Genomic DNA, 12,676 nt, shown 5'->3' with positions numbered 1-12,676 from the left:
CCGACCTTGATGGCGGACCGGAGCTCGGAGTCGAACAGCCGGCGCAGACCGCGGTAGTTGCGACCGAACAGCTTGCCCAGCGCTTGGCCGGCCATCCTCTGGTCCGTGGCCACAGTGGTGGATGCAGTTCCGCCGCCGACCTCGTTGTCTGCGGTATTGACGGCGGCCATCATCATCTGGTCCGCGGCGGCGGCGGTGGTGGCCGCAGGATCTCTGGACGCCTCACTGATTGTGTCACGCACGATGCTCGAGACGTTCCGGAATGCTTGACGGGCGTCCGAAAAAGTCTGCAGTACAAAGAGAGCAGAAGAAAAATAAAGATCGTGATCTTTGACTGTAGAGTGTAAACAACGTAGAAATAAAATTTCAACTATTATGGATCCAGGATAATTATATATATATTTTTTTTTGTGGGGGGGGGGGCGGGCTTCAATTTTATTAATTTCAATAATGTTTATATTATTATAAACTGTAAAATTTGTGTTTTAATACACATACAGTTATTTATTATAATATTAAATAGAAAAATATAAGTCAGTACCCATGTAGAAAATAGGCATTGTATATTTGTATGAAACTATAAATTATATAAATAATAGGTATAGGTAGTGATCTATTGAGCACAAAACAATCATTATTTCAAAAATTTTAAAGTTTTTGAAAATATTTTGTTTACATAATTTAAGTCGTGGGATACAAACCAAAATAATAATATTTTTATAAATATCATTTTTTAAGTTTAACCCTTTCGAATTATAGTTTATAACATATTTTTTAAATTTCATATTCTAATATTAATTGAAGTATTTCGATCACATCGTTAAAAATCTAATTTCGGACGAATAGCTTATTAGTTTTCAAACTTTAAAGTTTAGTTGAGTGGAGTAGTGGACCGACAGTTTGTAGGTAGCCTTGAACCATTTTACTCTACTCGTCTAAAATTATATTTTTATAAATCCAAGTACTCCAAAAAATATGTTTTGGAATAAGAAATTAAAAATGCATTTTGTCATCAAACATTTTTAAAAAGATTACATTAAAAAATTTTAAAAAATTTTAAAAAACAATTTTTTTATAAAAATGTTGATTTTTAACGACTTAAAATGATGTAAAACAAATAATTTCTGTCATTAATAGTTTAAAAAAAAAAAATAATGAGTGCCTGTCGTTAAACTCATCATTAACGTAATTTGATTGCATTGACGACATTAGCGTACGATGTAATAATAAATTATTTCCGATAGTTTCATATTTAAAAACAACAATATTATGTTAATTCGCTCTCATGCCCGAGCCAATATTTAAGACAATAATGTCTCTATACTGTTTTTTATTGGAATATTATAAATCCATTACACGTATGTGACATCCGAAAATAACACCTTCGAATAAATATAATATCTAGTGTAATACTTATTATTTTCAATAAACGTTAAGTTAAAAATTAAAATATTAAAAATCAATTTTCCCTTTGCATTTTAAAAGTATTAGTAAGTTCTATTCCATCGATGGTTTTGTTTACCTATACTATTTTTAAACGTGATTTAATCACGAAAGTAACGAAACCAAATATGTTCACACGAGACAGATGACATGTTAATCCGTTTGCAGCTATAAGAAATGCCTATAAGGCTCTAACGAATAATGATTGGCATTACGTCATAATATACCTAGTTAATAACGCCACTGATTTAAAAGATTGACAACTTTTTTTTAATAGTTCAATATAATTTTAATTATAAATTAAAAACATGACATGGCTATTTCACAGACAATAAACGTGGCATGGCAAATTACCGTCAGTCATCTCACGTCAGTCAACGGTTAGGACATAAGGGTTCTATATATGGTTGTCGAGGGTCCTTTTGGTATTTTTCACTCGGGAAGTGTAATAAGTACCTTATTGTGAAGGTATATATTTTATATAAGGTATACTCACTCCACCGATCAGCGAAAACGTCAAAGCCACAACTCCGGGTTCACGATTTGTGTTCGTGTTGAACAGTTGCCTCTTCTGTCTTAACGCGTCGTTGTCGTATATCCGCTGACCAACCACCTGTTGCTGCTGCTGCTGCTGCTTCTGCTGTTGTTGGTGGTGCCACAAATTAATGTAATCGGCGGCTTGAGGTCGGCGGACATCGTGCGTGGCTGCATCGGCCATCGGCACCATGGAGGCGACGGTCAGAAGTGCGGCCGAAGACAGTACTACGGCCAATAGAGCGGCCAACAAAACTAAAGCCGCAGCGGAGGCGGAAGCGACAAACGCAGCGGCCTCGGAAGGCGGCTCGCTGTCGGAAGATTCACTCGTATCCACGGCTGTCTTACCGCTATTTATCCTGGTGGTCAGGACCACCGGTGGTTGCAGGGCCGTCGTAACGGTCGTGGTTACGTAACAACAGGCTAAACAGTGACAGACGGTGTCACTGGTCACGGTCGTCGGCGATGTCCGTTTGTCGTTCACGGAATGGCCAAAGTCACTGCGTAAAAGAAACGAGAAAAAAAATAATAATCATAAAAATGAAATTAGTTCGTACTTCAGAGCGCGACAATTGCAGATTTCGAGAACCAGAACTTTGTGACTTTTTCAGAAATTATACATTTGATATGATTTAAACTGAATGTATACAACACCCGTGTTGTAAAATACAATAAATTTTAATAAACTAAAAATAATTGTAATTGTAATTCGATTTATGCAGATTAATTTTAATCTGACGGATAGATAGTGTGTAATAACTAATAATAATATCGATATTATTCGGAATAGAATTCAAAGAAAATAAATATCAATGATTTATTAAAGTTAGAAAGATTTATTGTTCGTTTTCGAATCGTGGTAAGAATATGTCACAAAATTAACTAGTATAATACATTGTAACAATAACATACTGTCTGTCCGTAATCAGCTTTACTGTATGTAAGAAGAATAACATTGTCAAAATTGAATATACAAGAAGTTGCTGCAGAGGTGTGTAGCGTGCTGTGCGAGTCGGCGTGGTGGTATGACAGAACCTACCTACCTACCTATATCATGCGTCGTCGATCTAACCGGAAGACTCCGTCGTCATATTAATTCTTTTCGTGAGACGACGACGACGACGAATAATAACAATAATAATATTGGATACTATTACGTGACGAACACTCCAGACAACACGAACGTGGTACAAATCGTGGGGAGGTAATAAAGCATAATATTAATCTTATGTATGCGTGCAAGTACACACATGTTTGGTAAGTACTACTGTTCCTATACGAGATGCCTATACACACATTATTACGGCGATAATTGACCGGAAAATGATAGGCGCGGCGGCGGTACCCACATATACCCACGATGTTACATATAATTTGTTGTATCATAATAATAATAAAAATGTTACATAGGCACAAACGGATATTATAGTATAGTACGCTCTCTTCCCGCGCGATGATCCAGAAGAATACCGTATTAATAATAATTGATTATAACAATATAATAATATGTTTTAATTACGATATTATATATAATATATTATACGACATCCGCGTAACTGTTACATTATATTATGCTTACGCACACTGACCGCGTAATACAATAATATTGTTATGCATACGTTCTGCACCGTACCTATCTGCACGACCGCGCCCACGCCCACGCTTCACTTTTCGCGCGAAAACCGTCTCACGCGTGCTCATAGTCGCGAGTCCTCGGGCCATCGTCCATATTACTACACTGCCAGCACTGGGTCGTTCTTTCTAATGATTGTCCGGTCGAAAATACTCGTTTCCGAATGAGGTCACTTCCTGACATTGTTAATACAATATTAGAATATTTTAAACCATAATATAGGTATCTCGTAACTGAATTTGGTTTTCTTTCTTAAGACGTGCAAAAACGACTTCAACAGTCGATCAATGGTGGCCCACTGCTATATAATATATCAGTTCTGACTTGTAACACTAAAACTATTATGTAAATTAATATATTTTGTTGCCATCAGTCGTGAAACGTTAAAAGAACGCCGCACGCCCACAAATTGTAAAAACAGTTTCGAGCGAAAAAGAACTATTCTCAATATAGGGTCAAAGTTAGGAAACCGAATTTATATAATAGACAATATTATATTTTGCTGTGACGTACGGTTTCTATTTATTATATCAATTATACAGATAACGTTATCTATGTTATAAGATCCTTTGTTTTGATGTTTGTTTTAACATAAATAAAATAAATAAAAATCATAACAACTGCATGGCACAGAAAATATTGTACTGTATACTTATACATTTTGTTTCTCATCACTATAAAGGCCAGTTGTACCGTCTATGGTTAAACTTCGATTAAGCTTGATCAGCTGATAACAGATATTTAACCGGGCAAATTTGGCCGATTAAACTCCGGTTAACTTTAATCAGAGATGGTACAACTGGCCCTAAGTGTAGTCTGAGTACTAGAGATAGTGGACACTTTTTTTTTATATAATATTGTAATATTATGCAACAACCAACATCGGTATTGATATGGTACCACTTGTAAGTTACCTACTTTGAATTTATAGTATTTACATTTCAAATATAATTAAAAATAAAAGTTTTCGCTTAAGTCAATATTTCATTAAAATTGCCTATAATTTTAAACCCCTTAAAACGCGAGCGCCATACTCGATATCAAATTAATGTACACCATCTAAATACCACTGGTTAATGTATTTTCAACATAATTATTAGAATAGCCTTATACTTAAGTAGGTATGGATTTCTGATTTTATGGTTTTAACTTTAATATTTTAAAAATCAACCATTTAATTTATTGCATGAATCAAATTTTTATCGTAGATTTAAGTGTGGTAAAGTTTCACTTGTCGAGAGAATAAAATTACTACCTAATTCAATTTTAGGTTACCGAAAATATTCTTCTATATATACATAACCAGCTATTGTAACTTTTCAACTTGATCGTGCCCAGTCCCGTTATCACTTTGTAGTTGGTATGCATATGCTGTACACGGAAAGCACGTCATACAATATGTATAACGTTGAGACGACGACGATTACAACGTAACAATAATACGTTTTCGATTTTTCGCTCCCGGTTTGGTTACCAATTAGGTTCGTTGTGAAATGAGAAGAGTAGAGTTTCTTTAATACAAACTATTAGTTTCACGGAGGTCAGTTCTTTTTTTTGGCAAACTCATTTTAGGGATTTGAAAATGTTTCACTCAGCACGTCTCTACGACTCCTCTGCAATATTGTCTACATTTTACCCATAACATTGTTATAGCACTATTGTTGGCACTGTTGTCCAGGGCCAGTTTAAGTATAGATGATAAATAGGAATGGGGCTAGACTAAATGGTGCTATTATTTTTTGTCATTTAATAATGTAAGTAATTTGACTTATTATTGTAGCTGACACGACAACAAGTTGCTATTCAAATATTCAACGTTATTTTTTAGAACTATCTCAATGCAGTGGCATGGACAGGGATTTTTATTGAGGGGGATATTATTCATAATGTTTAAGATAAATTAAAGGGTAGTGCCACCGCACTAATATTATATATAAAAAGTGGCAAGTGGGTACCGATCTGCTGTACAGTAGGCGTCTAGATAGGTAAATTTAGAAATTTATTAACATTTGTAGAAAATATGCTAAACAAAATGAACATTTCTATTAATAGTTCAAAATGAGTCAAAATATTTTGAAAATTTTCAATTTTGATGTATAGAAATGAATAAAATATTCGGTGAAAATTTCAATTAATGGTCATTAGTGTTTGAAATGCAACAAAATAAGAAAATTCCTATGAGATTTTGTTAATTTACAGGGTACCTAATATCCAATGTCTAACTTCCTACGCTCATAAAAAAAAATATTATGGATCCTAACTCTGTTTTACCTTATTTTTTTTGTTTTTCCTGATCTTGAAAACTACTGAGAATTTTCCACTTTTGACAAACCTTTTTCGTGTGTAACAATTGCATATCATACCATAGGTACGATAATAATAAATGTATATTCTATTTGTGTAAGAGATTTTTTTACTAGATCATCGCGGTCATATTATGCCATTATGGTACTTGTGTTCGTGTTATAGCCTACATACAACATTTTTTTTTGCATATGGTACTTTTTCAAGGGCAACTGCAGACAAATCAACAGTAGGTACGTATTAAAGTATTATTACAGTACACCGTAAGGTTCTCGGCGCGTCATCGGCTATTATAATAATAATAATAATAATAATAATAATAATAATAATAATAATCATATATAGAGCGCCGGTCGTCGGCCTCGGCACCGCCGCCGTGACTTTCACTATCGTAGTAATAATAATATTATAACGATATTATATTCTCTTTCGTTCGGTTCGTTCTCGATTTCTCTCTCCTCGTTTTTCTCGCCTACATATTAATACTATATTATGTTATTATCGCCACCACCGCGCACGGCACTTCCATCCACACCACGATCAGAATGTTTTAGCCTTATCCTACTTCCATTTGTGTCTGTGCATGGGTGTAATATTATTATATAGCCGGCTCGCCGTGATGTAATATCGTTGCCGGCCAACGGACGACATGCGGTGGGTCCTTCACCGGTTCATTAAAAAGAATAAAAAACACAAGAAAAAAATAATATTAAAATACACTCGCGTGCTTTTGCCCGCGTAATCCCACGTATACAATATAATATGTAGGTATGTAATAGTAATATATTTCGTATTACTATCATTAAATATCCGCTCCGTCGTGCGATGACCATGGACGGGCGCGATTCCAAGTGATTTTTAAGTTTTCGTGACCGGCTTGTGCTATAAGGAAGACTACCACGACGTAATGACCATAACATATTTTATACCATATATTTTATGGTATTATGATGATACGACGTTTTTCGCAATAAACACGCGTGTTCACATGCCATACACATAATAATTTATATTATATTATTATAATATAACATTCGATATTAATAGTAGGTAAGATACTTATATACACATTATCGTTATTAACTAATAGCGATGATATTATATCGCACGCTTTATGTCTGTATACTTATGTATGTCATTAATAATAGTTGTTACGATATGTCCGATAGCGTACCAGTGAACGAAGGCTATAGAATGTAAACTTCAACTCAACTATAATTAGTTTTAGAGGTGATGAATACAAGGGTGGTTATGGAGGCGAAAGCTTACCTTCTTTAGATCATGTTTCAAAGACAAATTTTTCATTAATCGTTAAGCATATACTTTAAAACTAATAACGGCTACGTAGTTTAATTCACGCTCGGTTAGATAATAATATACTCGACAACATTTGAATACAACGGTCACAGAGTTTAAAGTGGTGCAGAAGTGCGAGTGTCATTCGCCACACCGTGGAAAAGTGTAGCAATGTAATACGAACACCATAATAACAATGTTTTCAAATGTTTCTATGGTGTTGAGATGTATATTAAGAGGCGTCCCGTGTCCACGAACAGAGATTATTCAATTTATATGATAAGCGTACGACAGTGCGAGTGTAACAATATTAATGTTCATATAATAAGCGAGTATCCGTAAACAATATTAGGTATACAAAAAGATATTTCACCAAACAAGACGTTGAAGATAAGGATATCATGTAGGGCAGGTCAATAATTTATTGTTAAAATGTTTGATATTTTTTGGTTAACTTAAAATCAATAAAGCGGGTAAGTGCAGCGGGGTGGAGTAGGTCAGCGATGGTGGAAGTTTGTCATCGTCCTATCGGTCCTCGGACAGGATAGTGTATTATTACAGTATTCGATTTTAATGTTGAATTCGATAAAAACGATTCTGAGCGGACGAAAGTAACCATTAATTGTGTATAATATACCTAGTGGGATTTAGGTCAATTTTAATTTTATTTCGTTTCTTTAGTGATAAACAAAGCGTTAGAAAAATACATTTTTGTGGTTTTTCCCACGGCGTTAAAAACTATTGAGAAAATTGAAAAATTATTTTTCTAAGGTACCATCTTAGTCCAATTTGCTAAAAGATAAGATACTATATGTTGAAATCGAAGCACTTCTTCTGGTAGCATTTTGTTTACAGGATAAAAAATAAACATAATTTTAAAACCACTAGCTTCAAAATCTAAAACTTAAAAATTTGTTTTTGCGTTTTCAAAATTATGAAACCACTATATCATTTGTAAAAATGTTTTAAGAGTGTATACATTAATATATCCCTTCAAACGCTCAAATATCTATTAAAGTCTTGACATTCTAACAGGGGTTGGGTGGAGGATCACAGATAAACACGACGAGACACTCGCAGCATAAGCCGTATACATACTTTAGAGTACGGGTACAGTTGGTATACACGGTCCCACGCAGAGCCGTCGAACCTACTACCTGTCACACAAATCATATTACTATACTAATTAGATGAGTCGAGTGAGTAATACCAAGAACATATTATAAATTGATTCAGCGGTTATCTCGAAACATATCGTCGGTTGACGGTGGTTCGGGCTGGTATTTTTCAAATAAAAAAAAATGTTTAAAATCCGAACACGCCGTAATCCAACGCGTGAAATTGTTGGATTGTATTATTATACAATAATCATTATATGGTAGGTTAACGCATCGTATTCAATATTCATCATAATATAATATAATATTCGTTATATGTCAATATTAGTTGTGTAGGTACCTGCAGTCGGTAGCAGCGGTGGTGGTTCCGGCGGAGAGACCGCGGGTGCAACGGGCCGTCACCATCTTTTGCGCGAGTCGCGTCGATAACTACGAGCCGCCCCGGTCGCCGCCGACGTTCTGCCTGGTGCAGTGGTGATCGTTTAGAATAATGTGTCGGACGACCGTCTTATCGTCACCGCCGCCGTACACGTGCAGCAGACGGCAGACAGCGGACATGACCTCGCACAGACGCTATATGTCCGGTCGACGTATACGGTGCGCCAGGACGTCTAAAGGATATGGTAAAACGGCAGGACGACGGGCGAGTGTACGAGGATAACAGAAACGATATATTATGAATAATATTATAGTAATACGATAATAGGAATAATAATAATATAATATGTTGCGTGGTGATGTCGACGCGTGTGGGCAGAGTACGCGTGTCGGTCGGCTGCAGCAGCTCGTCGTCGAATTTCGATAGCGGACGCTAGACTGCCGGGCAGTCGCTACGCGGTGGGCCTCGACCAACGCCACCACCGCCACCGCCTCCTCCGGTTCTTGGAACGCGTGCACGCCGAACCACCACCGCAAGCGCGCGCGGAGTGGGTGTAAACATATTCGGAGAGATGGGTACATAGTGTCGTGTGTGCGTGAGTATGTATATAGTATGACATATTATTGTATCGCGTGTAATGCGCCCGCATGCCGTAGAGTGAGAGGTGTGTTGCAGGTGGTGTGTGGAAGGTCTTTTTTCGGCGGCAGTGACAATAAATAATAAAAATATATAACGTCGGTACCGGATAATGATAAAGTAAGTGAAGGAAAGAAAGAAAAGAACCTCTGCGGCGTATTGGCACAGGTGGAAGCGGGGCGGAAGTGTGGTGGGAACCAGGCAGCAGTGGTCGTCTCGTTACGGATGAAGTAATTCTTATCATAATATAATAATATTCTAGTTCCTATATACCCACTGCAGTTTATAGAAATATATGTAACCTGCCGTGTATAATATAATTTATATAGGTGGTATATAATATGTGGTATAGTTGCATCATCGCCGCCGCCGCCGCCGACCGGTCACGAGAGTTAGTATAAAGTATGTAACATTACACTCTCGTGCGTGCTCAGTGGTTGACGACCGGTGATCTGCAGATGCACGACCTACAATAACGCGTACCTACATCGTATTGGGCACTTTAATATTATACCATCCACTTTATCATTAAACTATTAAGAAGATTCGATCCCGGCTAGGTTTTCTACCAAAATATACCTATCTTTTGCCAATTGTACCGACATCCTATAGTTATCGGATAAAGACTTCTGAATACATATCTGAATTTTTCGTGAAGTGAACTCGACAATGTATTTTCCACCTTTGAAATTAAAGTTTAGATTTTTAACTCTTCAAGATTTCATTTTTAAATTTTGAATATTTAGAATATGAAATTAATGTAATAATATTAAAAAAATAATTTTAAAATGTAAGAAAATCGTTTTCAAGTAAATCCCACGAAGAATTCAAATATTTTTATCAGATAAATAGGTTTAATTAATCCAACAAAATTGGAAAAATATTGATACAGTTAGAAAAAAACAAAATAATTAATATTCGTGTACCTATAATAGCTTTTATTATAATATTAGACGTGTGTGCGAGATTTCTTCGACAATACTGTCACACACACTATTTATTACGCACATATTTACACGATATGCACGAAACAATAACAAAATTGCCTATATCGAACTCCTTAAAAACGGTCGGTATGGAATCCCCTAATGGTAAAAGTGGGTCGTTCGAAAGACGATATACGATCGACCCCTTCCTTCACTCCACACACCACACAATCGAGTTCGACTCTTAGGTCACCGAAGTCGTCATCATCGTCGAGAATGTCGTTACGAGGCATTAAAACGCGTTATATTATTGCGTTATACAAGACCAGCGGATCGAGACTATTCGAGACTATATTATTTTCATATGTAGGATTCTACGCGGAATATCCTTCGGCGCTAGTTGGGCATCAGAAAAAATGCGTCGTGATGGAGTTTAATATCGACTAAATCAAACTCAAAATATAGGTACAGTCTTAAAAAAATACTTTTAAACGTGAAGTATTTTATTACATTAGTCATTAACACATAAAAGTCTGTAATATATGTTTGTGTTTGCTGCTTTGACCAAATAGAGTGTTTACAGTGTATTATAAATTATAATTAATTCTAAACAGTTTTATTCTACGATAAATGTATTTGTAAATATTAAATGCATCACAATACTGTAAGATAAATACATAATACTTAAAATATTTATTAATTTGTCTGGAGTTTTACCAATTTTATACCTACCCAATCTAAATAAGAATATAAGTATTATAGAAACCAAAACCTATCGTATTATTAAAAAATAAATTAATGTATAAAACAATAATTCTTTTATCTTTGCTTTGAATTCAAGATATCAATGTACAATATTCAAATAACAAATGTCAAATACTGAAATACTCAAATAACTTACTATATATAACTCTTATAAACTTCTAATAAAGTATTGAGAAAGTTCTTAATGTTTCGATATTGGGTGCTTCGTGAGTAGCTATATTAATTTACGTCATAGTTCGGTGAAATAATTTCGTCATTTTTTGTGCATAAGTCCATATTTATAAGAAAATAATATTTCGTAATTTTTTTAGTGCATATTATAAATTAAGGCCTACACTTATAACTTCTTAAAACACTAATTTATTCTTAAATTAATTTGATAGACACAACAAATTAAATATACTGTAATACCCATTTATTGTAGCATGTAAAAATATATATGCAATCTTAAACATGTTTACACTTATTTTCATAATTTGGCTGTAAGTTGTAACACATATTATCATTATAATAGGTAGTCTACCTCTCCATGAACATTATTTATTGTCAAGGCCCTGGCATATAATAAGAGGGAAATTGGGGCATTAACTATTCATTTTTATTAATAACACAATAATATTATGTTCAATATAATTTAGCAGATAAATATTATTATAGTTTACAATATTCCGATTAATATTTATATGTCTGTAGCCATACATATACTTATAATATATAATAAATTATATTTAATATTTTGATAAATGTCGTCAAAATTCGATCTCTAAATGCTTATAAAAAAAAATTGTGCCTATGTATTTTTAATATTTTTCAACTGCTATTGTAACAATGTATCAGGAGCCTTGTATTAATTTTTTACACTTTTTGGCCCAATAGATAAAACTTTATTGATATTTATAGAAAAAAAAACTAAAAAAATTGAAAACTTACAATGTAAATAAACAGCTCAAAAAGATTCAAATTATTTTCAAAATTGTATTGTATATAGTAAATGCTAATATAAACATTCAGTGAAATTTTCAAGTTTCTACAATACCCCCTTTTTTAATTACAACAAAATAAGAAAATATTTACGTAAGAAATCGAGTGAATATCAAATGTTGTAAAAATATGAATTTAAAACGCTCATAAAAATTTAATTTGAGTTTCTTAATTCTTTAGACATTTTTTTTTTTGATAAAGGTAGATTATCCTATAAGGAATCTTGTATTACATTTTAAAATCTTAGTTCTAAAAAGAAAAGTTTTTACGAATTATTAACTCAAAACAATTTGCTAATTTTCGTGATTTTTACATATTTTGTCAATTTTTGAACTTTAAATTCTAATAAAAAAAAACTGTGACTAAGGATTTTTAATATTTTTCAAATGTCATTGTAACAATATAGTAGGAGCCTTGTATTAAATTTTCAAGTATTTTTACTCAACAAATAAAGTTTTATTGACATTTATAAAAAAAAACTAATTAAATTGGAAACTGAAATTGTCCGTAAACAGCTCAAAACAAATTAAAATATTTTGAAAATTTTATTATGTATAGAAAATGGAAATATAAATAACCAGTGAAAAAATTTATGTAGCTACGGTAAATTTGTTTTAAAGTTACACCAAAAACCAAAATCGATTTTCTTGAAAACAGCTTT

General features: G+C 33.9%; 1 protein-coding gene across 2 annotated transcripts in view; it reads right to left on the bottom strand.

Annotated features, from left to right (window-relative positions):
• Nucleotides 1–9,155, bottom strand: part of LOC107882149 — a 20,854-nt gene extending 11,699 nt beyond the window's left edge. The window contains exons 1-2 of one of the 2 annotated variants that reach the window (XM_029485984.1): nt 8,669–9,155; nt 1,940–2,477 (exon numbers count right to left, since the gene is read on the bottom strand). In XM_029485984.1, coding sequence (XP_029341844.1) covers nt 1,940–2,477; nt 8,669–8,733 — 603 coding nt within the window. In that variant the 5' untranslated portion in view covers nt 8,734–9,155. Of the gene's footprint in view, nt 1–1,939; nt 2,478–2,889; nt 3,421–8,668 lie in introns of those variants that run through there. The other variant, XM_029485985.1, reaches the window with a different exon arrangement.
• Nucleotides 9,156–12,676: the final 3,521 nt, after the last annotated feature.

Source organism: Acyrthosiphon pisum, chromosome X, assembly GCF_005508785.2.
Source record: "Acyrthosiphon pisum isolate AL4f chromosome X, pea_aphid_22Mar2018_4r6ur, whole genome shotgun sequence".
Taxonomy (NCBI): Eukaryota; Metazoa; Arthropoda; class Insecta; order Hemiptera; family Aphididae; genus Acyrthosiphon; species Acyrthosiphon pisum.
This window is presented reverse-complemented; position numbering and strand designations above follow the sequence as displayed.